The following is a 26,030-nucleotide window of genomic DNA, read 5'->3' on the forward strand; positions in this document are numbered from 1 at the left end:
TCTGGCTGAAGTAATAGCTACTAGAAAGAGAGTTTTCCAAGATAGAAACTTAAGGAAGCAGGATGCTGCCAGTTCAAAAGGAGGTTAGTACCAAATTAAGGTCCCAAGGAGGAGGGGGATCTCTCACTGGGGGGCCTAAGGACAGTAGTCCCTCTGAGAAAAGCTTTACACAGCTTATGAGACATATTTAGATCAGAAAAACCAACAGGATAGAGATGGCCGCTAGTTGAACCCTGATTGTGGCAGAAGTGGAAACAGAGTGAAAAAGCTCTGGTAGGAACTCCAAGATCTCGTGAACCGGGGCTGAAAAGGATCTATGTTCCCAGCCTCTGCCCAATAAGAGACACGTTTCCATTTGCTAGCATATGTCTTCCTAGTAGCAGATTTGTGAGGGGAGACAATTTCACGCACAGACGGGAAATGCTGGGAAGTATGGCTAGGGTTGGAATTGGATCAACCAAGCTGTGAGCTGGAGTGTTTGGAGGGATCGATGCAGCTGTCCTGATTGATGAATCAGCAGGTCTGGAATAGGATCCAGGGTCCAGGGCTGCTCGAGGAGCTAACGGTGCAGGAACAGAAACCAAATCTGTCGAGGCCAGTAAGGAGCAATGAGGATCATTTTGCAACCCAACGATATCGCTTTCTGTATGAGTTTGGGTATAAGGGGGAAGGCGGGAAGGCATAAAGTCATCCCTGAGGCCAATCGTGGACTAGAGCATCTCTGGGAGGATGACCGGGAAGTGGTAAAAGGGAGAAATAGTTGCTGCATTTAGTGTTGAAGGGGGTTGCAAACAGATTGCAGCAAGGCTGCCCCCATTTACAGAAGATCAGATCCGCAACTACCCGATTCAGAGACCACTCGTGAGAGGCATGAGAATAGCTCTGCTGAGCCTGTCCGTTATGACGTTGGACTTCCCAGGGATGTGCGTCGCAATCAGAAATCGTTGGGAGGAAATCGCCCACTGCCAGAGTCTGAGTGCTTCTCGACATAGGGGGTAGGACCTGGTTCCGCCCTGCTTGCTGATGTACCACACTACTGACATGTTGTCCAACTGAATTGCAATGGTCCCAGGAGGGAGGGAGTCCTGAAGTGCTTGCAACGCTAGTAGCATGGCTCTCATCTCCAAGACAATTATGTGCAGACAGTACTCGTGAGGCTGCCAAGTGCCTTGGACTGTCCTGCCCTGATAATGCCCCCCCCCCCTATCAGTGAGGCATCCGTGGTCACTGTGGCAACCGGAGGGGGTTGGATGAATGGTCTGCCCTGAGACACTAATGGGGAGATCATCCACCAGGAAAGGTGCCTTTTGCATGTTTCTGTAATCATGATCATGTGGGACATGGGGAGCTGTTGAAAGGACCACTGTGTGAAGAGAACCCACTTAAGGATTCTCGTGTGAAAACTGGCCAGAGGTACAAGAATTGCCGCCGCCATATAACCCAGTGTTTGAAGGACCAACCTGACTTGTACCCTTTTGCATTGCATGAGGGAATGAACTTGCTGCCGAATCATGGCCACCCTGTCCGGAGGTAGCCTTGCGGACATACGTTTTGTATCCAGATCTGCTCCTATATAGGTAATAGATTGACAGGGCAACAAGGCAGATTTTTTCAAAATTTATAGCAATGCCTAACTGGGCACAAATTGCGATTGTATAGTCCCTGGCTTGAAGGAGTTGATGCCTGGTAGTAGCAGTAAGGAGCCAGTCTAGATAAGGAAACACCTGGAATCCTTGACACCTCAGGTGTGCCGTGACCACTGCCATACATTTGGTGAACACCCTGGGGGCTGTGGTGAGACCAAAGGGCAGAGCTCTGAATTGATAATGACCGGCTCCCAGCTGGAAGTGAAGGAATCTCCTGGAGCGCCTGTCCATCTTGATGTGATAGTACGCATCCTGGAGATCTATTGAGCACATCCAATTGTCTTGACCCGAAAAGGGTAGAATGGACTGTAGCGTGACCATCCAAAACCTTGTTCTTTGAACAGACTTGTTTAGTCTGCTGAGATCCAATATTGGTCTCCAGTCCCCTGTCTTTTTAGGTACCAAAAAGAACCTAGAGTAAGTTCTGGATCAGAGTTTGTCTGCCAGGACTTCCTGGATGACTTTTTTCTAGCAGTCTTGAAGTTTCTATGACTGCTTGGGCCCTCAGATTGGGTGGAACATCTGGGGGGGGGGGGGTTTGCTTGACGGTAGGGAAGATTGGAAGAAGGGAATTACATAGCCTCCGGATATGATTGAGTGTACCCATTTGTCTCACATAATGTCTTGCCAGGCTTTTGGGTACAGTGAAAGTCTTCCCCCGACTGCCTCCAGAGGCGGGCAGCCGGGCAACCCTTCAGGGATGCTGGAAGGGCTTGTCAGAGAAAGATTCTCTGCTGCCCTGGTTCTGCGGACCCCTCTGCCTCGAGGGCGGTGTCTGTTATTGTTTCCTCCTCTGCCCCTAGAAGAAAAAATCACTACGTGCATCAGGCACGGCTCCCTGGGATTTCCGAAACAACATTTTTCCACTTTTCTGACCTTTGGGATATGGTCTGGAAGGAGTGGAAAAACGGACTCCCACGGCAGAGTCTCTTGCCTTCCAGTGTGTCCTTCACCTGTGGTCCAAAGAGAAATCAACCGTCAAAGGGGGCGTTGGTGAATGACGCTCAAAAGGGCTCCGCAAAATTACACAGCCGCAATCATGCGCGTCTCCCAAGGGCCACGTCTGTACCCGCAGCTCTACTCGCACCATCGGCTGCATAGGAAATGAGCCTCATGGAGGAGTTAACTACAGAATTAGGGGTCGCCAGCTGAGAAGCTACTTCAGCTTGAACCCCTTCAGCTTATGGATCCTGGAGGGCATCTCCAAGCTCTTTCAGGAGATCCCTCTGAAGCCTGGTAAAATGGCATACGTAATTCAGTGACCTCATGGAAAAGGTCACTGAAGCAAACATACACTTCCTGTATCTATCCATGGTCCTAGACTCCTTGTTAGGAGGATGGACAGAGGAAGAAGTTTCCGCTAACTCCTTTTTAGTGGCTGCTGCTACTACCATGGCATCCACGGGAACACCCTTGGTAAGGAATTGTTTATCAGGGGGAGCAGTGATAAACTTGCCGGGCCTCCTCGGCGTTGGTTCCACTGTATCCGGGGCTGACCAAGCCCTTTGAGCCACCACTGAGATTAGTGGATCGAAGGGCTGAGACACCCAGGACGTGGAAGGGCGGGAGCCAAACGCATCCAGAAATACGGATTCGCCCTCAGTAGGGGCTATGGCAGTCCAGATCTCCCCCTGCCTAAGCATTTCTAGCATGTCCGAAAAGGAAACATCTTCAGAGGGGGATCTCGAGGACCCTTCCGATTCATCCAAATCTGTATCCGAAGTGACAGACTCAGGGGAGTCTATGTGCTTCCTCTTGCACTTCCTCTTCCGAGGGGCCTCCTCTGAATGATCAGGGGAGACCTCGGAAATAGAGGAAACATCCAGTGGGGTGCTCTGGAGCATGTTCCCCACGCTTGGGGTCTGGAGGAGGGACAGAGGTTGACGCAGGCACTACAGGGGACTGAGCCAGTGGGGTCGAACGTGGTGCTGACTCAGGGGCTAGTACACTCCTCATAACATTGAAGGCATCCCTGCCAAGATGCAAAGGTGGCTCCGATTCCGAGGAAACCAGAATCCTCCTCTGCACAGAGGGGGACAGCTCTGACGTCGATGTAGGAGCCGAGCTCACCTGCGCCGAAGCTCCGTGAGACAGAACGGGGTCGGACAAGGGTCTGATGCCACTCGCCCCCTCTGAGCCGACGAAGATGTCTCGGCGCCCAGATCCCTCGACAGAAGGCACCATTTGAGGGGATCGGTGCAGACAACGGAACCGAAGGGGAAATAGTTATCGGTGCCGACTGTTCCAAGATTCGAACCCGAACAAACTCCGGCTCAGAGCTCAAAGGAGTCGGAGGAGGAACATCGATGGAAGCTGACTGAGCCATCTGTTGAGGAGAGCTGGATAACATTTTGGCCAGTGCCGACTGTTCCAAGATTCGAACCCGAACAAACTCCGGCTCAGAGCTCAAAGGAGTCGGAGGAGGAACATCGATGGAAGCTGACTGAGCCATCTGTTGAGGAGAGCTGGATAACATTTTGGCCAGTGCCGACTGTTCCAAGATTCGAACCCGAACAAACTCCGGCTCAGAGCTCAAAGGAGTCGGAGGAGGAACATCGATGGAAGCTGACTGAGTCATCTGTTGAGGAGAGCTGGATAACATTTTGGCCAGTGCCTGCAACTTCAACAACCTACTGATCACTCTCTCCACGTCGTGATCCGAGAGTCTAGAGGACCGAGAGTGGGGGGATCTGTGACTGCGGTCATTCTGCAACAGGGGAGATTGAGGAGCTGAATGTATAGACTCTAAAGAAGGGTACCTGGGTCTCTTCTGGGTCCGAGATGGCTTCGAAGACACTGGTGGAGCCGACTGGGAAGCAGCCTCCTCAGTTCCAGCCGGAAATGAAGTAGGTAATGTTTGGGCCAATGACTGCTCCGAGCTGGGAGCTGATGATTTGGTCGGTTTAGGAGATTTCACCGGCTGAGCCTTGGCCGGTGAATCCTGGGGCTTAAGAAGACCCCTTAAGATAAGCTTATTTTTGCACTCCTGCAGAACCCTTGGGCTGAATGTGTGGCATACAGAACAAGAGTCCTGCAGGTGCACTGCGCCTAAGCAACAGACGCAATAAGTGTGCCCATCTGTCAGAGACATTTTCTGACAGCATGAGTCACACTTCTTGAATCCAGACACTTTGGATTCTTTAGACATATCTAGTTTACACTGAAAAGTATTTGGCCAAAGGCCCAAACAGCAAAAACTGCAGACACTAACCTAACCAAAAAACACAACTACAGTCAAGTTTTCTTTTCTTTTTTTTTTTTTTTTTCTTCAACTAAAGGACTAGGAAGCCTCTAACTTAAACGGCTACCTATGAAGTAAAAGAGAAAGGCTTAAACTAAAAACGCTACTATAAGTAGAGATAGGAAAAAAGGAGGGGGGAGGGGAAGAACTCTCTAAGTTAAACGAGTTCCAAGGGAAAATTACAACACAAACTACAACAAATTAATCGACTATTTCGAAAACTCTAATCAAAAAAAGGAACCCTAATTTGCTAGAAAAGTATTTTAATAAACTTACATGAGCCTGAGCCAGTAACAACGAACCTCGCAGCTGAAGCGGCAAACGAGATCTGGGTAGCTAGCGCTAGGCATCATGGGATAAGGGGTAGCCTCGAGACAGTAAACAGCTCTCGAGCTATAGAAGATGGCAGAGTCGGAGCGGAGGGTCGGCTCCGATCCCAACAAGCAAGAAACGAAGGCGAGATAGACAACTTAACATCAAAAGATAATACAAAAACGGAAAAACTGGAAGCTCTGTTTAATGGATAAGATCCAATCAGTGAAAACGTTTTAGTCTCTTTAGTCTTATACACAAGGTCAGGCATATTTTTATCAACCAAAGGAGAAGTTGCGGATAGCATTTAGAGAGTTGGACTGTCTAGGAGGTGAAGAAGGCAAAAGTCAAGTGGGTAAGTTGATCCTTTCAATAGAACATAGTTTTTTGGCATTACCTGACTTGGAGGTATTTCACAGCTACACATTTAAGGCTCCTATACTGGGCAGAAAGCTATAATTCATAGTGGGAAAGAGATAAAATGAAGGGAAACTCAAGTAACAAGGACAGATTGGGACTTTGGATGTAGATCCTCACTGACAATAACCACCAGACGAAACATTATATTCATAAAGTAGCAGTAAATATTCTAAGAAGTAATCCAACACGAGAACAGAGAAAGGAGATTCTGCTAACAGGGATGACTAACAATTAGGGGTGCAGAAAATAGGCAAGAGGTGGGCTGGAATTTACTGGAGAAAACTGGCAAAGGAACCAATGTATTGGGAACAAAATCAGCAGGAGAAAGGCAACAGAATAGGAAAAGGCCAAGAATTAATTTGGACTGCAGGCTAGAGACTGCCTTCCCTATCAAGGAATGATATCACAGGCAAAGAGAAAGAAATAGGGAAATCCTATGTGAAAGACCAAAACTGGTCAACTTAGTAGAATCTAAAACAGCTGCTATTAAAAGGGATAATTAGTAGGACAAAAAATACTGCACGACAACTATAGGACTCAGAGGTGGTTAGAAAGGACTGGGAAGAGACTGGATAAGCAATTCACAAAGAAAGAATAGCAGGATATACGTACAACTCCCAAAACATGCAACAAAGTCTAGAAGATTTAGGATCTTTGCTTAGAAGTGTTTGCATAGCTATTTCTATATCCCAAGCAGACTACAAAGATTTTTTCTTCAGGTAAATTGCTAATGTTGGAGGTGTGATGGGAAAAAAAATGAGATAATTGGTAACATACTTTCTTGGGAGTGTAATGAATTGGAAGACTAAACATTCCCTGAAGACTACTCTCTCTCAGAAACACTGAGTGAGCAAACTGGTTAAGGAAATTACTTTGATACATAATTGGAGTTGCCTACACACACAGTAAGGCCTTACTAAGTTTACTTTGGGTGGCTGCCAAAAAGGCAATAAGTAGAATATGGAATCCAAGTCTAAACAACTGTACTAGAAGTTGTGATTATAGTAACAGAGGTAACATAACTAGAAGTGGGATCTTTAGAAAAGGGTGGGAGCAAATTACATAAAAAAACAAATGGAACTGTGGAAACAATACATGCAGAATGTTTTAGAAGAGGAATGAGGTTTAAGGGAATGCAGGAATTGAATGAGCTATGTAAATGTTTGACTGTACAGATCATAAGTGATGTATACTTGCAAAGGGAAAAGTTGATATTTTTTCATTTATATAAATGTATGATTGCCTATGTCATAATTTTGGAGATTAGAATTACAGATTTTCACCCCAAATACGTAAAGCAGAGGTCCGAACCCACAGATGGTAGCAAATAATTTTAATACACAACCAGGATAAGCGCTTTCGTCTTGTGTGCAAGACTTCATCAGATACCTCAAAGTTGCATCACATTTCATTTATACTCATAATAATTATCTTCAATTAAAATTTAAAGACACATAAAACCAGTGCAGGCTGGAGAAGTTGTTTGACCGCAACTGAGCTACAAAATATAAGTATCTTTTGATTATTTTTACAGATTACTGTTTTTATAATTTAATATATATAAAGCACTTTGTCTATTCAGAATCTTCACAAATCCTTATCTGTTTAAAAACTTTCATTTGACTCTGTAGTGCTTTGCTGTCTTAGGCTATTGTATAAACTGAAACATTTACTCTGTGTAATTATCTCTTGGCTAGTGGGGGCTGGTTCTTGTAAAAAAAAAGTTGTTGTTCTGGTCTTGCCCTAACTTTGGTAGGTCTCTGTATTTGCACACAGTGCAGGCTGGAGAAGTTGTTTGACCGCAACTGAGCTACAAAATATAAGTATCTTTTGATTATTTTTACAGATTACTGTTTTTATAATTTAATATATATAAAGCACTTTGTCTATTCAGAATCTTCACAAATCCTTATCTGTTTAAAAACTTTCATTTGACTCTGTAGTGCTTTTATTTTGTCCCTACTTGGTGGCTTTGCAGTTGCCCGCCCCTACTGTGACACACCTCCCAGTCTAGTGACATTAGCTCATTCTTCTTAATACAGAGAGAACATTTGATAAGGCCTTCAGTTCCTCCTTTTTCCCTTTTCAAAAAGTAAAACAAAACTTTTTTTTCTCTTTTTTGCCTGAACCTTCTTGTGTTCTGACTGTCCTTCTCAAACATATTGGAAATATACAGTATATTTCAGAGCATTTGTTATAGCTGTATTTGCTATAACTGATTTAAGTATTTTTTTCTGGCTTTTTGAATATTTACTGCTTAGCGACTGCATCTTAGCCTGTTTATACAGCTCTGCATTCTATTTAAACTGTTTTTGTGTTGATTAACTGTTTTGCACTCTTAAAAAGTTATTTGTTGCTTAATTTTACCTGTAGGCTAACACACTCAAGTGTGCTAGCCGCTTAAAAGCATTTATAGCATTTACTGTCTTTTTTCCTTGTCTCTGTAAAAAAAAAAAAAAAAAAAAATCTCTTGTTTTCCCACCTTACTGAACTAGAGTAGTCCAGTTTCAGAGTTGCTGATCCCTGGGCTTTGTTTTTAGTTCCTGTTACTGATCCATTGCCTTATTAGGAAGGAGGGAAGTTTCTTTGCTTACCAGTGGGAGTGGGAAGCACTGAGCAGCCTTTTTGTCCGAATTGGTGAAGTTTCAGCCAGAAACTAGTAGTCCATTGGTCGTTTTGGGCCAATTCCTAGCTCCTTTCAGCCCCCTGCTATAAAACACGCTAAACACGCGTTTTCCAGCTTGTACCAACTCAGCATAGATCCTCGTGGAGGCCTGCAGAGTGATCCAAGCAGCAGAGAGCTAAAAGAGTGACTTTCTACCAGATATAAGTATTTTTTGTGGCTTTCCCACTGTTATTAAGCTAGCGACTGCATTTTGCCTGTTTTACTGCTACTTTAAGTGATTTCTGCATTTTACACTGTTTATTGCACTTTAAGTTACTAATTGTTGCAAATTGTTTCTGTAGGCTACGCACTAAAGTGCGCTAGCCGATTTATAGCATTTACTGTCTGTTTTTTTCCTTATCTCTGTAATAAAAAAAAAAATCTCTTGTTTTCCCGCCTTACTGAACTAGAGTAGTCCAGTTTCAGAGTTGCTGATCCCTGGGCTTTGTTTTTAGTTCCTGTTACTGATCCATTGCCTTATTAGGAAGGAGGGAAGTTTCTTTGCTTACCAGTGGGAGTGGGAAGCACTGAGCGGCCTTTTTGTCCGATTTGGTGAAGTTTCAGCCAGAAACTAGTAGTCCATTGGTCGTTTTGGGCCAATTCCTAGATCCCTTCAGCCCCCTGCTATAAAACACGCTAAACGTTAGCTGAGTTGCCACTGTTGCACACAAGAGCAGCGGCGGTTAAACTATTCGGGCCATCTAAATTCCACTTTTAAAATTTTCCCTTAGAACTACCTTCCTCGAGCTGTACTGCTGATCTAACCAGCATATCCTATAACTGAAAAGTTCATCTCTACTTGATTCCCAAGTAGACTATTCTCTATCTGTAAAGCCTAGCACTTACTCCTACAGTACTTGCACCTTGATAAAGCACTCTTATTATAGATAGTACCCCACCAGCCTAAAACCCACTTCCCCCGGAGTCCTTTGAAAGTCTCTTTATCTACTACTTCTAGTATGTCGAGGGATCAGTTGCTAGTGTCCTCTCCAGCTCAACTGGTGAACCTGGGAATATTGAGGCAATGTTACAATTGCCTCATGTACACAGACAATCCTCTCCTTCTCCCACAAAACACAAATACATGCGAGAGATGCAACTATACGGCCAAACTGGAGGCTGAGCTCTCTCAACATAGGACTGGCAAGACCAGACAGGAGAAGAAGATAACCACACACAATACATACCCAGTCACACATGGTACCATCACAACTTCAAATCATACACAAACTCACACAAAGACATACTCGGAGGCTCTGATCAAAAATTTACCAAAACAGCAGAGGCCACCAAAGCAGACACCCAAACAACTACCACCTCACGACCCAACACATGCAACACATAGACCACACAGAGTGTCAAACAGTCACAGCCCTTAAGGCCAAACAAAATGCCACACACACTTGTCATTGGTGATTCCATAGTCAGACACACTGACGTCCCGCTCACCAGACTGAGTAAGGAGAAGGTTACAGTAAGCTGCCTGTCGGGCGCTAGAATCCGCCACATAACGCAAGCACTCAGGTCTCTCAACAGCAGGTACAAGTATGACTCAGTCATTGTCCACGCTGGTGTCAACGACCTGAGACGTACCTCCTTGGACTACATGAAAAGGGACATCGAGGAGCTCTCTGATTATGTAGCTCAGGCAGGTATGACCCTGACCTTGAGCAGTATCCTACCTTCACCTAGAATGATGCCACAATACAGTGATAAGATGATCAGCTTTAATAATTGGCTTAAATTCTGGTGTCATTCAAAGGGATCCAATGTCTGTCTGCCTGGGATGACATGCTGGACAAGCCACGCTGCTTGAGGGACGGCTTGCACCTGTCACCCTGGGCTTCCGGATATTGGGCAAAGGCCCTGCCCCCCCCCTAGTGGCCTTTTTAGGCAAGGCCCAAATTCTTAACCTACCACCCTAGAACACCAAAAAGGAAAAAACTAAGGGTAATGCTGCTCAATGCCAGAAGTCTCACTCTCAAGATGCACGCACTCGAGGCCCTTCTCAATATGGAGAACATCGATGTCTGTGCTGTGACAGAAACCTGGTTCAAGGCTCCTGAGAGCACCCCAGCACTAACAGGTTTCACCTCATATCATGCGTTCCAGCCCCAAAATCCGGACAACACCAAGAAAGGAGGGGGGGGTGTCCATATTCATTAAGGACACCCACACCTCAAGGTTGGTGGCAACGCACGATGCATCGGAGACCATCCAGGTGCAATTAACCATAGGCAAGACTGCTCTGCAATTTGTAGCATGTTACAGGCCACCCTCTCAAACTCAGGAACCTCACATGGCCTTCCTGAAAACATTGGAGGGGATAAATGCATCTCCAAACACCATCATACTAGGTGACTTCAACTACCCTAATATAGACTGGGAACACTACTCAAGCCCGAACACTCTAACCCAAAGATTCCTGGAGTTCATAAACTCAAATGCCATGGAACTAGTCACCATCCCCACAAGAGGAGAAAACATACTTGATCTCATCATCACGAACATGGGATCAAAATGTTCAACACCGGAAGTATACCCCTCACTGGTGAGATCAGATCATAAACTAATCTCGCTGGAGGTCCTCATCCCGCCCCCACCCGCAACAAAAAAGACCACAGTGAAAAACTTCTCAAAAGCTGATTTCACACTTCTAAAAACTAGTGTGGTCTCCTTTAAGGCCCCTGAGCCAGTGGTAAACATTACTCAAACCGCTGAATCACTTACAAATGCCTTCTACCAGCACCTACAGGACTGCATGGATCAGGCAATCCCAAACAAAACTAAGACTCTCTGTACCAAAGGCAAGCGTCCAGTCTGGTGGACCCCAGCCATAAACAAGCTCTACAACAAAAGGAGGAAGCTACTACAAGATGGAGCAAAATCCTTGAAAGGTAAGACACCTTTGATCATTATAAGTAAAAACTAAGAGCTCTCATAAAATCATCCAAGGCAAATTTTGAGAGAAAAATCGCCAAGGACTCTAAAGACAATCATAAGGCCTTCTTTAGCTATGTTAGAAACCTAGGAGGAAACTCCCAGATATGTTCAGAATTAGTTCAAAATGATGTGAAAATTACTGAACCTACACACATTGCTAACATACTGGCTGACAGGTTCAGTGCAAACTTCTCCCCTCCCCCAAAGGGGAGATATCTCTTCCACAGGATTGTATTACCCCAAACATCTCCAACGCCCAGGTGAGAACTGCCCTCACTAAGGCAAAAAACACAGCATCCATGGGACTGGATGGTGTCCCCGGCTGTGTGCTTCATGAACTCAACGAGGAATTAAACCCACAGTTAGGACAGCTGTTTAATCTTAGCCTCACCTCAGGATACGTACCCAAGGAGTGGCGCACGGCGACTGTGGTCCCACTTCATAAGGGCGGTAACTCCACAGACCCTGGAAATTACCGCCCCATTAGCTTGACAAGCCTTATCTGCAAAGCCATGGAGAGGATCATAATGGAACTCAAATAAAGACATAGGGAACTTGCAGACTTTGGATCCAACCCAGTTTGGCTTTGTCAAAGGCAGATCCTGCCTCTTAAACTTGGTTGACTTTTGAGACAGTCACCAAGGCCATTGATGAGGGAAAGGCAGTCCCATACAGCCTACCTCGACCTGGCAAAGGCCTTCGACACAATACCCCACTCAGGTATCATCGAAAAACTCATCAGCTTGAATGTAAACCCATACATCACAAGATGGGTTGCAAACTGGCTAAGTGACAGAACCCACAGGGTTAGAGTTGCTGGAGCCATGTCAGACTCAAAGCCTGTCACAAGTGGTGTCCCACAGGGCTCAGTCCTGGGTCCACTCTTGTTCGGCATCTACTTTTCTGAAGTACAAGCAAACACAGGAGGGTTATGGCTGACAAAGTTTGCAGATGACTGCAAACTGGGCGCTATAGTCGAAAACACATCTGACACAGATATCCTCCAGAAGGGCCTCACAGAAACGGATAACTGGTGCCAGAGCCATGGCCTGAAGTTAAACGCCAAAAAATGCATAGTCATACCCTTCGGGAAAAACAAGGTTACCCCTAGCTACCATATAGGTGGCAATCCACTGAGCACAGAAAAAGTCATCAGGGATCTGGGGACCCAAGTTGACAGTAGCCTTTCGTTTGACACTCATGTTGCTAAAGTAGTTGGGAAAACCTTCTATATCGCCCACCTGATCATGAAGGGATTCACATCTAGATCAAGGGAGGTCATCGTCCCCCTGTACTCATCACTCATTAGACCTATGATTGAGTACAATGCCCCATTTGGAATGTATCTGACCAGACACCTGCTGCAGCTTGAAAGGCCCCAAAGGTTCCTCACCAAAAGGATAAAGGGTCTCAAAAATATGTCTTATGCTGCCCGACTGAAAGAACTCCAGCTCTATTCAGTCTCATACCGCTTGCTCAGAGGTGACCTGTGCCTGACATATAAGGCCATGTCAAACCCAGATTTGATGAATATGCTTCACCTCAAAAAATCTAGATCCCTCAGAACCACAAGGGCGGGAGACTTAAACCTTGACACTGTTATAAATAGAACGTGCTGGAGGGACAGATTCATCACCCAGAGACTCCCTATGCTGTGGAACAAAATCCCGGTACATGTGAGGCAGAGCACCTCGCTGGCCTTGTTCAAGAGGAATCTTGACCAATGGATGGGAGATCGCAGATATACCCCAGGGATTACTTCAGTGTCACTGCTTGACAGAGGCACAGAAAAATGATAGGCATAGTTTTTATTCAAACTAAAGGGGTGGCGAAAGCCACATAACTATGGGCTAGGCTTATAAATGCCCTTGGGCAGATAGCCTAGTATGAACCTATGAACCTAATAAAATGACACTTTGATAAACTGTGAATAAATCCTGAAACTTTAAAAACTGTTCCTTCATAACTTCGTGTCACCAAGATAAATATAAAAATAAATAAAAAACGTATGCATTTTTAAATTTGTACTGCTTTGTAGTAATGTATTCATTTAGTCCGGGAAAAATGTTAGATTTTAGCCTAAGCTGCCACTTCAATTCCCTGTTTAGCAATACATTTTTAACATCTCCCCCTCTGGGATTTGTTTTCAAATCTATAATCCCAAATTTAAAACCACTAAAAGTAGAACAATCAATAGAGTGTTTGAACAGTGCACTAGTCTCCTTAATCCTAATGTCATGAAAGTGTTCATGCATTCTATCCTTAAGAGCCCTCTGTCTTTCCTATACAGAATGCAGGACACGTTTCACAAATAGCCAAGTACACTATCATTTTTGTGTTACAATTCCCTTTACAAAACAACACTACACTGTTCAAACCATTTTGTAGACATACACTGTATTCCTTAAAAATATGTGGGCACCGTTTACAGTTGCCACATGAACTAGTTGCCTTTTTTATTACGCATTTAGACTTGTCCAGTTGTTCAAATGCTCTTTTGAAATTCTTTCCAGTTTTAAAGGAAAATATAGGTTCATGCCCCACTACTTCGTACAACTCTTTACTTGTTAGATAGTTTATACTAAATTTATCCCACGTGTGTGTAAATTTGAAAAAGGTGGTACATTCATTTAAATATTGCATAAAGGAATCTACAGTCTCTTTGCCCCCTTCCCATAGAACAAATATATCGTCCAAGAATCTCATATAAGGACGTATATTTTTACTATATGGACAATTGAAAACATACCTATGCTCCCATTCCAACATTACCAGATTAGCATAAATGGGGGCACCAGCTGCCCCCATTGCCACCCCACTAATTTGCTGGTAATGTTCGCCCTGGAAACATATAATTGTGGTCAAGTACAACCTCCACTAATTAAAGAATCAACTGAATTTGATCTTTAGACATAGTAGAAAACTTGTAAATGCTGTCACTGAAAAATTCATGTCCTTCCTGTCTCGGAATGCTAGTAAATAAATCCTTAACATCTATGGTAAGAAAGCTAAAGCTTTCCTTCCATAACTCATTTGTTAATTTGCTCAAGAATTCCCACGAATCTTTAATTAAATGGTCCATCTTGGTTGTAATTTCCTTAGTTCAAAAATCCACAAATACTGCCAGAGGGTGAGTTTTGTTCCTAGCAGAAACAATAGATCTAAAAGGGGATCTCTAACATTTATGAACCTTAGGTACCCCAAAAATATTTGGAATGATAGGGTTGGTTTGCTTTAAAAAATAGTAGGTTTTACCATCTATTCTATTTTCTAACAAATATTTCTCTAATAAAGAATCAATTCTACCACAGGCTATAGTAATTTCATTTTTAGAAACTGCAGAATAGGTATTAGTATCAAGCAAAATTTTTGTTATAGCGTTATTATATTCTTCTGTTCCATACAGCACCGCTCCACCTCCCTTGTCAGGCTTCATAATACGTAAATCAGTTTGAATCTTCAAATCATAAAACATTTTTTCCCCTTTTGTCCAAATTGTGAGGCTCAATAATATTCATATTTCTTTTGTATGCTTCGTATATTTCTTCCGTAACACACTTTTCAAACATCATTAGGACTGGGTGTAGGGGTGGATTAATAGTACTTTTTCTATGTACACCTGTATGGCAGTTATTCACATCTTCCTCAGAATTTTTAAACATGCCCAAATTCAACTTTCTAACGTACAGCTTAAAGTCAACCAGACTATTAACTATGTCCCCATGCTTAATGGCACAAATTTAAATCCTTTAGAAAAAAGACTGAAATGTTCTTTCTTAAGGGTTAATGATGTGTAATTAAAAATCTTAAATCCTTTATATTCACAAACTATGCCATCAGTATCTGCAACAGGTACCATTTCACTTTCTTTTGTACTTTTTTCCAACCCTGATTTTCTCCCAAGGTCATATGTGTATGCTGATGTCCCGGGTCTGGAAAGTATCAGGTTTTGCTGGCCAACCTTTCTGACCTCCTTACCGCTAAAGAATGTTCATTGTGCTCTGAAAATTAGTTTAATTCATCAAGTCCCCTGGGTGGGGAAAGGTCAACCCTTTCCTCCCTTACATGCTCAGTGACCCTTTCTTTTGTGGATACTCCCACTTTTCCATTTTTATTATAATTGTTCTTATATGGGCCCGGGTAAGCTGTAACTTCAGCATATTGCTGTTTGTCCCTAGCAAACTTTTTCTGCTTTCTTAAGAATATATTATTAATTCTCTTGTTTACCCTAAACAAAACTTTTTTATATAGCTGCTCATATTCGACAAATAACAGGTCTTTCAAATTATCACCATTTAATACTTCACCTTGTTTATGCAAAGCAGCCATATCATTTTGTTTTATCAATTTACTAATGAGCCCCCAACTCACACTCATCAAAAAAACAATGAAATTCTTTAATGACTTCTTCGGTATGAACTACACCGAAGGGATATTTAAACATTCTTGGCCCCTGTGGGCAACATTGCAAATATCTATTATCTATCTGTAAACATTTCAGCTTAAACAGCTTTTTTTCAAACATGTAAATCATAGCCTTTAAAGTTGGCACATCATCATCAAACCCATGTATATTAGCACTACCATTGTTTGTAGACAAAATCACTCAAAACTTTTGTTCATAATGTCATTAAAACACACCAGTTCACTAACGTTCAACCTGGTGCCCCCAGTTCCTACATTTTCATCACATTTATTGTTTTCGTAGTTAACAGTACCTTTAGTGTTTTTAAAGCACTGACAGGCAGCTTGCTCGCAACTACCAGTAGTTGCTTCATTACCGGAAGACTATTTTTAAGAAGAATGCCCTTGTTCTTTTTCCTTCACCACCACTTGCTGAACGCAATCACCGTCTTTCCCCCACAATTACTCGCCGATTTAGAGCGTGGAGACTATGTAGTCGGCACTTCAATGACTCGCTCACTAACCGGGGAACCAACTTTGAATGCATAGCTCCGCCCGCCAGTTCATTTTGGCTGAGCAATTCAATGAGCCTAGTAAGGTCGGCTTTCAAAGCTGATACCTCCTCACGGACCTTGCTAATTTCCTTTTGGGTTTGTGCAACACAGTCCGACCCAAAAAGGTCAACCTCCTCGGTAAGTGTAGAGTCACCAGACTTGTTTTCCATAGGAAAAGGCAGTGATGAAAAAGTTTATACAAAACAAACTGCGTCAACTATGAGCACCTGGACCCCAAACAGAAAAACTCAAAATGAAGAAAATAATTGTAAAATACGCAGCAAATACGTAAAGCAGAGGTCAGAACCCACAGATGGTAGCAAATAATTTTAATACACAACCAGGATAAGCGCTTTCATCTTGTGTACAAGACTTCATCAGATACCTAAAAGTTACATCACATTTCATTTATACTCATAACAATTAGTTTCAATTAAAATTTAAAACCATATGCAAAAATCAATAAAATAACACATAAGCTGTGAATAAATCCTGAAGCTTTAAAAATTGTTTCTTCATAACTTGGTGTCGCCAAGATAAATATAAAAATTAATGGAGGTGGTACCTGACCACAATTATATATGTTTCCAGGGTGAACATTACCAGCAAATTAGTGGAGTGGCAATGGGGGCAGCTTGTGCCCCCATTTACGATAATCTGGTAATGTTGGAATGGGAGCATAGGTATGTTTTCAACTGTCCATATAGTAACAATATACGTCTCTATAAGAGATTCCTGGACGATATATTTGTTCTATGGGAAGGGGACAAAGAGACTGTAGATTCCTTTATGCAATATTTAAATGAATGTACTATCTTTTTCAAATTTACACACACGTGGGATAAATTTAGTATAAACTATCTTGACACTACCATTTTTCAGACGAAAGATGGGTTTAAGTCTAGAATTTTTATCATCCCATTTTCCAGAGGAAAAAAAAGTCTAGTAAGGACAGGAAGTATGTATCACAAGAATGACCTCAGGTAAAGCAGATTTAGCTGGGGAACTCAATTTTCTTGGTGAAAAGTTTATAGAGAGGGGTTACCCAAGAGAGTTTGCCCAGGGGGTGTTAGATGAAATATACAGAGGGTGGGGTACTAGATACAAGGCTTTAATTAGGTAACCCTTTGGATGAACCTGTTGAAGGAAGAGAAAACAAGTTCCAAAGGGCATGTGTAACGGAGTTTAATGCCTTTAAAGGTATTTTTACTGATATTATAAAGGCTAACTGGAGTATGCTTAAAACAAGTAAAGAGTTGTACGAAGTAGTGGGGCATGAACCTATATTTTCCTTTAAAACTGGAAAGAATTTCAAAAGAGCATTTGAACAACTGGACAAGACTAAATGCGTAATAAAAAAGGCAACTAGTTCATGTCGCAACTGTAAACAATGCCCACATATTTTTAAGGAAGACAGTGTATGTTTACAAAATGGTTTGAACAATATAGGGTGGTTTTGTAAACGGAATTGTAACACAAAAATGATAGTGTACTTGGCTATTTGTGAAAAGTGTCCTGCATTCTATATAGGAAAGATGGAGAGGGCTCTTAAAGGATAGAATGTATGAACACTTTCATGACATTAGGATTAAGGAGGAGACTAGTGCACTGTTCAAACACTATCGATTGTTCTACTTTTAGTGGTTTTAAATTTGGGATTATAGATGTGGTGAAAACAAATCCCAGAGGGGGAAATGTTAAATATATATTGCTAAACAGGGAACTGAAGTGGCAGCTTAGGCTAAAATCTAACATTTTTCCCGGACTAAATGAATACATTACTATTAAGCCGGTTTTGACGGCCAATGCAGTACAAATTTAAACATGCATACATATTTTATTTATTTTTATATTTATCTTGGCGACACCAACTTATGAAGGAACATTTTTTTAAGTTTTAGGTTTTATTCATAGTTTATACAAGTGTCATTTTATTGATTTTGCATATGGTTTTATGTGTCTTTAAATTTTGAAGAAAGCAGGATCCGGTACAATGAAGGCTGTCCAAAATAGAAAGCAAGCAGTCCACCGAAGTAGATTAACAAAAGCTTTATTGTCCCAAAAATAAAAAATTCCAAATCCAACACGACTAAGTTTCAAATAAAACAAAATATAAATAATTCCATATGTCAGTTGTTGAGCGCTTTCGTCTCCACATCCGGAGACTTCCTCAGAATAAATTACAATGAATTAAATTCCCTTTTATACACAACATGCTGAATCAATTAAATCATTAACCACTTAAGTATAAAAACTAAACAGTGTAAAAATATTCTGTTTAAAGACATAAAACATAAAAGCCTTTAGCTTTTGTAAAGTCTCTTCATAATGACACCTGTGCATATACAAATTATTCTTCTTTCATGTTTGTCCATTCAAAAGCAGTGCCTAGTTTTGTTAAGTGAATTCTAATACTAGGAAGAGGTTTAAAATAGTATACTTGAAGAATGTGAATATGTGAACTGCGATTATAAGTATGGAAGTGTAATATATTTGTGTAACACGTGTGTGTGTAAATAATACTATTTAATTCTGTATATATGAAGTATAATAACTAGAGTGAATGTGCATATACCTACACATATCACTTCCCTGTAATATTTTAACTAATCTCCAGATGAATAAGTATAATAGTTGATTAATCATTAAAATTAAGCTACAATTAAATTATGTTAAAATAATGTAACAGAACGTATGCTCCATAAATTTGATTTATAAATAATTGAATATTATGAACTTGTATAAGTATAAATATAAACATAGGTATAAATATAAATATATGTATGTATAATTAACAATATAAACGTATAAATATGAATATAAATATAGGTAAATTGAATCAGGTGTATAAATATAAAAATGTAAAAACAAATTGTTCACAGTTCTAAAACCACATAACATTCTATGCCTCCCTAGGAAGTACTACTGTAAATTTATTTCAAGAAATGTTAATTGGTGTCACAATTTAGTACTGGATGAACCTAAAAATCTCCTTATTTTCTTCCTATTATTGTCCACCCTTTATTGTTTTGTTGTTTTAGGATCCGTGGCTTGGATCTTGAGTGCTGGTGTAATGGAAACATGGTCATTTAGTCCTTCGCCACAACTTGCATCTAGCCGTAATTGCCATATCAATTCTCTATACTCGATTTTGGTTTCCCAATCACCTCCTCTTTCAGGGTATTGCACCACCTCTAATGCCCAAAACTTAAAATCAGCCTTTACGCACTTAATGGCATGTCTATATAATGCATTATTCTCATTGTGTCTATTTATATCCCGAATATGCTCATAGATCCTGTTTCTTAACAACCTCTCCGTTTTTCCTATGTAGAAACTCTCACAGGCCGTACAAATCACTAAATATACTAAGCCCTTAGTGTAGCAACTGCTACAGCTGCTAGCTTTTGGGGAATACTTGCAATCTTGACTTCTTTCTTATTGTAAATGTAGGAGCATTGTGCACACCTGCCACATTTGTATGTTCCATGTTTCCTACTAGTACCTTCGGCCTGTGTTTCTTTTCTTTCTAAAATGTTTTTAATGTTAAAATTTCTCCTAAAACTAAACCTCAATTTGTTCTTAAAAACATCTGTTTTGGTTGCAATATTTCTAAACATGTCCCATATTTCATGTACTCCCCTGTTTAACCAATTTGTACCGTAAAAATATGTGGTAGTCAGGAAAGGTGTTGGTTTCACTTCTATCTCTCTTCTCTCATCACAACTCAAATTCTGTCCACTACACCTAATATTTTCTACTTCCTGGTATTCTCTACTAAGAAGTGGCTTATATCTTGTCCCCCTTCCTGTTATCACATTCTTTGACAGAACTGATAAGGTTAGTAGGATACCCCCTTTCCACAAAGAGGTTCTCCAAATGAATAATTTCACTCAAAAATTCAACCTCATCAGATATCATCCTAGCCATCCTTACCTGCCCTTTGACTATGTTCCTTTTGAGTTGTTTTGGATGATCACTTTGATAATGTAAATATGAATTCGAGAAGTGTTCCTTTCTGTATATATTTGACTTATAGCACTTATTAGTCCTGTCCTTAGTAAGTTTAACATCCAAGAAATGTGTCTCATCCATCTCTATCTCGTAAGTAAAATTTAAAAACGAAGTTGTGCCATTAATATAATAAATTCGTCAATTTTCTCCTTAGATCCTTCCCAAAAAATAAATATATCGTCCAAAAACCTAAAGTATTGCACAATATATTGATTGTATCCTGTTTTAAAAACATATTCTCTCCCCCAATATAACATTATAATATTTGCGTAAACAGGTGCGCATGCTGAACCCATAGCCACTCCATTTTGGTGATAGTAATCCCCTTCAAAGTAAATAAAATTATATTTCAAAACCAATTCCATACTTTCTAATACATTCCTGAAGTCAGAAGGTGTGAGCCAATCCATCTCACCCAAAACTTTTTCAAACCATTCTAATCCTGTTTTTTGTGGTATAACTGTGAACAATTCTTTTACATCAATTGTGATAAAAAACATATTATCTTCAAAAACCATTTTACTTGTTTTGCTTAAAAAATCCCAAGAATCTTTTAAAATATGCTTCCATCTGGAGTAAATTTCCTTAGTCATTACATCCACATATATAGCCATAGGCTGTGTCTGATCCCTGTGATGCGACAATGGGTCTCAACGGGGGGTCTAGTAAGGATTTGTGCACTTTCGGAATTCCAAAAATTCCTGGAATGACAGGTTTGGCCACTTTCAAATATTTGTATAGAGCCAAGTCTATCAAACCAGTAAAAAGATTATCTTCCAAAGTTAGGTCTATTTTCCTGTAAAAAATATTAATTTCATTTTTTGATCCTTGTCTAATATCTCTTTCATTTTCCTAATATACTCCCATGTCTCTAAACACCACACCCCCTCCCTTGTCTGGCTTCATCACTCGAATACCTCTATTACTACTTAAATCATTTAATATTTTTTCTTCTGTCTTGTTCAAATTATACATCTTTCCTTTGTTAATTTTATAATCTGTCCTCATTTTATTAGTAACATCTTTCAAAATTGGCTCTCTCATAATGTAGGGGTGGATTCCAAACACTATGCCTTTTAAAAGTGACCTCCTTAACCATGGTGTCCTCATTGTGTATATGCATAAGATTGAGTTTTCTTGTGAACATTTTGATGTCCAAAATGAGCTTATCTATACTAGGTTTTCTTGCTGGAACAAAAGAAAAACCTTTTGTAAATAAATCAAAATAATTTCTGTCAACCACCAAGTCTGTGTAATTAAATATGTTAAAATTGTTGTATGTGTGTATAACCTGTTTCACACCTTCCCTGTCCATTCTAAACTCTAAATTACTATGAACACTGTCATGGTCCAAGCTATTTAAAAATCCGTTTCCCCTTCTTGCCTTGCAATATTGTTAATGTTCCCCGTAATCGCAGAAGCATACGGTTGCTGATGCTTGTTCCTAATCCTTTCTGATCTTCTTACTTCATCGGCTACACCCTGGGTCTGAGGTGCATCTATATCGTCATTCCTACTCAGACTAGGAAATTCTTCCTCAAAATGTACATTTTGGTAGCCCTCCCTGTTCCAATTGTATCTGTTACTTTGATGGTAATTCCTACCTTGTTGATCCTGCCAGTTACTATCCCTCTGTGGTACACGGGGACGATAGATCCTTTTATTAACTGAAGGTATCTGCATATTGTGATAGCCAATATTGTGTTTCTGCCCTTTACCATTTTCACCAAATAAATATGCTATCCCTGTATTGTACTCATTAATATCTCTCTCAAACTTTAACTTTCTATTTATATTAGTATTAGTATATGCATCTGTGTCATGCAGTACCCGATAGTAAATGTGCTTATACTCATCAAAAGAAAAAAACAAATCACATTTAATTTCACTGTTTAACTTATTTCACACTTAGTTTCTTCCATAATCTTAACATTGCGCTTAACCATGGCCTTTAAAACAGAAAGGCCACACATTAAAAACATTGCATATTTCTTTGAAAAAACTTTGGTCATCATTGGTATTGTTTGGGAACTTATTCAGCTAAGTCCCTTCGGAACAATGTGATCGCATATACATTTCTCAAAATACCAATTCTCTACAGATAGAGCTTTGTATTTAGATAAAAGCTTTTTAAACAATTTACATTTGTCTTTAAATGTGTAGCTGTTAGATTGTTCCTTATTTCTTGGCTGTTCTTTCTCCCTAGTGCTGCAAAACGATCTGTCCAGCCACGTATGAAAATCCATATCCTTATATTTATCCCAGCATCGTTTGTCCATGCATTGGTTCTCACTACCATCCGGTAAATTGTTGAAATCAGTTCCGTTGTATCTTCTAAAGCTGGCGTTGCCTCTCATATCACTCCCTTCCCGTATCTGTTGGCCGTTAACCTCGGTAGTATTGCGATTGCTCCTGGGGTCCTTTGGGCTGCTCTGCGCACACGGTATGCCGCTGCTGGTGCCTGCCTGCGTAGCCTCAGCTTGAGAATAGGTCTGAATAACCCGCAAAAGTTCGTTTAGCATACTGCTCCCATCCATCTTAGTTCGTAGAGTTTGTCAGTGTTGTCTAGGACTCCTCGCCACCGGAAGCCAGGGTAAAACAACTAGTAACCACACCAAAAGGTTCAGTGTCCAAACAATTTGAAGAAAGCAGGATCCGGTACAATGAAGGCTGTCCAAAATAGAAAGCAAGCAGTCCACAGAAGTAGATTAACAAAAGCTTTATTGTCCCAAAAATAAAAAATTCCAAATCCAACACGACTAAGTTTCAAATAAAACAAAATATAAATAATTCCATATGTCAGTTGTTGAGCGCTTTCGTCTCCACATCCGGAGACTTCCTCAGAATAAATTACAATGAATTAAATTCCCTTTTATACACAACATGCTGAATCAATTAAATCATTAACCACTTAAGTATAAAAACTAAACCGTGTAAAAATATTCTGTTTAAAGACATAAAACATAAAAGCCTTTAGCTTTTGTAAATTCTCTTCATAATGACACCTGTACATATACAAATTATTCATCTTTCATGTTTGTCCATTCAAAAGCAGTGCCTAGTTTTGTTAAGTGAATTCTAATACTAGGAAGAGGTTTAAAATAGTATACTTGAAGAATGTGAATATGTGAACTGCGATTATAAGTATGGAATTTTAATATATTTGTGTAACACGTGTGTGTGTAAATAATACTATTTAATTCTATATATATATATTATTTTTATTTTTGGGACAATAAAGCTTTTGTTTACCTACTTCGGTGGACTGCTTGCTTTCTATTTTGGACAGCCTTCATTGTACCGGATCCGGCTTTCTTCAAATTGTTTGGACACTGAACCTTTTGGTGTGGTTACTAGTTGTCTTTAAATTTTAATAGAAATTAATTATGAGTATAAATGAAATGTGATGCAACTGAGGTATCTGATGAAGTCTTGTACACAAGACGAAAGCGCTTATCCTGGTTGTGTATTAAAATTATTTGCTACCATCTGTGGGTTCAGACCTCTGCTTTACGTATTTGCTGAGTATTTTACAATTATTTTCTTCTTTTCGAGATTTTCATCCCAAGACAAGTGGCAGGCCATGAATCTTTGATTACTGGTTTCCTCCCAGTTAAACTCGTTAGTGATCTACAAGGAAAGAACTACAACATAAATTTATCCTAAAATGAAAAATATGAAAAGTAAACTAAGCAACATTTTCTTCTTCTATACTGTGTGCTAAAAAAGTTAATAAGCAGACTATAAAACTGTTAAGGTTGTGAATCAGTCTTCATTAAGGATCAAGTCTGCTTCAGCTTTTAAATACTTCACTGTAAACAAATTAGTACAACTGGCAGTGCTGACCAACATGAATATGTCGATTAAAATAAAAAAAAAGTAAAACCAATATTACCACCTCTACTAGTTATTTCTGGAGGGATGGGTGGAGCCATCATATTTGTGTCCATTGGCTGAGAGCCATCCTGGGTCATCTGATCTTCAGGAGGCATGTAAGCAGGAGGTGGTGTGTCGGCTAAAAGCAGTAAGAGGGAAATCAAATGTTATCCATTTGGTGGTTGAAAATGTTATTAATTCAGTATTTTATACTTTATTATACTTCAGTTATGCAAAAATAAGTCCCAACAAAACTCCGAAAGACAGTACCAAGTCAGCTCTCAATTATTAGCCATGCGGTACAAACAAAAACACAAGCTAAAATGCAATCTCTATGTTAAGCAGCATGCCAATAACTAACCATTTAAACTGGAATTTCCACACCAATAACAAAAACAAAACTTGAAAATGTGTAGATTTGTCACTTAACAGCACTTCTACACCTCCCAGTGCTGCACACAGTTAACAGAGCTAGAATTTAACAATGCCAATGAGTGGAAAGTCTACACTAAACTTCCTGACCCAGCAGGATGCAGAATTATTGAAGGAAGCCAATACAGAAAACTGAACTTCACTTTTGATCTACACAGGAGCTCTGGAAGGTTGCCCACTTAACACTGTGCACCTTGAGCCCTTTTGACAAGCTATAAATTCACAGTACAAAAAGTGCTCACCTCTCTAGAATCATAACTACAGAAGTATAACAGCAATATTGCTCAGGACAAACTGATCTTCATGACAGTAATATTTCTTAGATTGAAAAGCTTAACTTGGGTTTTCCAAATCAGAACAAAAATGCTTTACTAATTAGAATACATCAGCAAGCTTCAAGCTACACACTGTCAATCAGCATTTCAGCTGCAAACTTTCTAGTAAGGCCAGGGAGTTTTTTTGCACATTTCAGCTGTTCAAATGTACCATTTTTCCTTCACTGTCCCCAAGGCCAGGGCTATAACAATAGCCTGATGGGAAAATGAAGTGGAGATGAGCAGCTGGCAGCATTAAAAATGACATCTTGAAAGCTAGGGATTTTTTGTATGCCCCAAATGGAGAGAGCTACCGATATCATTGGCATCGCCATATGTATCAGTTATTTCTGGCCTCCCTCTCAATGTCAATTGCAAACTGGCACCCACTTATGGCACTATCACCATCATTTGGAATCTCACATCAAAAGAAACCTCTCCATCCCTTCCACAGGGTCAGCTAGCAAAACCACTAACTCCGATCCCCCAAGCCTCCTAGCTACTAGTTCACTCAAACTGGCCAGGTTGTTGTCAAGGCTCTAACCAGGCAATTAAGTTTGTCTCACTAATTCATTTACAGAAAAAATAAACGGATGATCAACTGCATAACTGTACGTCATCACTCAATATACTAGTCTTCTAGAAAGACACAGTTAAGAATGGCTAGGGGTCATACTGCGCATCAAAATTATTTAAACTAATACACTGTATTAATATGAATAGGCAACAAAACAATTACAGGCAAATAGCTAATCCACACCTGGAAATGCCAATAAGGTTTAATGAATTGATGTACTTAACTTTTCACAGAATCTTAATTCATCTGACCAACTTAGTACAGCATTACAGAACTTAGGGTGAGAGAGCAACTGAAAGAACACTATCATAGTGTCTAAATAAAGACGATCATAAGTTTAAGTCCTTTCTTCTTTAAGATGCAATCAACTCTAAACATACAAAGTTTGAAAATCAAAACATTTAACACCTGATTTTCAAAAACTTGCCTAAGATTAAACAAATGAAAGGCAGCTTATGGAATTAGACTAAGACCTGCTGCTACACAGCAGGTGACATGCACTAGTTTCCCATACTTAGCTGCAACATCAGATCAACAGCTCTACACAAAATAATTAAAAAATAAGGGTAATTAGCTCACATGGTATAGTGCTTGGTTCGCATGTGAGATAGTGGGATCAATGCCCACATTCT

The 26,030-nt window shown here is 40.4% G+C and overlaps 1 protein-coding gene across 3 annotated transcripts in view; it reads right to left on the bottom strand.

Annotated features, from left to right (window-relative positions):
* SMAD1 (SMAD family member 1) overlaps positions 1–26,030 on the bottom strand; it is a 1,397,665-nt gene that overhangs the window by 600,226 nt on the left and 771,409 nt on the right. For all 3 annotated transcript variants that reach the window (XM_044062225.1, XM_044062222.1, XM_044062224.1), the window contains one exon: positions 24,098–24,214. In XM_044062225.1, coding sequence (XP_043918160.1) covers positions 24,098–24,214 — 117 coding nt within the window. The remainder of the gene's footprint in view (positions 1–24,097; positions 24,215–26,030) is intronic.

This window comes from Protopterus annectens, chromosome 2.part1, assembly GCF_019279795.1.
Source record: "Protopterus annectens isolate FY-2018-M chromosome 2.part1, PAN1.0, whole genome shotgun sequence".
NCBI classification, from domain to species: Eukaryota; Metazoa; Chordata; order Ceratodontiformes; family Protopteridae; genus Protopterus; species Protopterus annectens.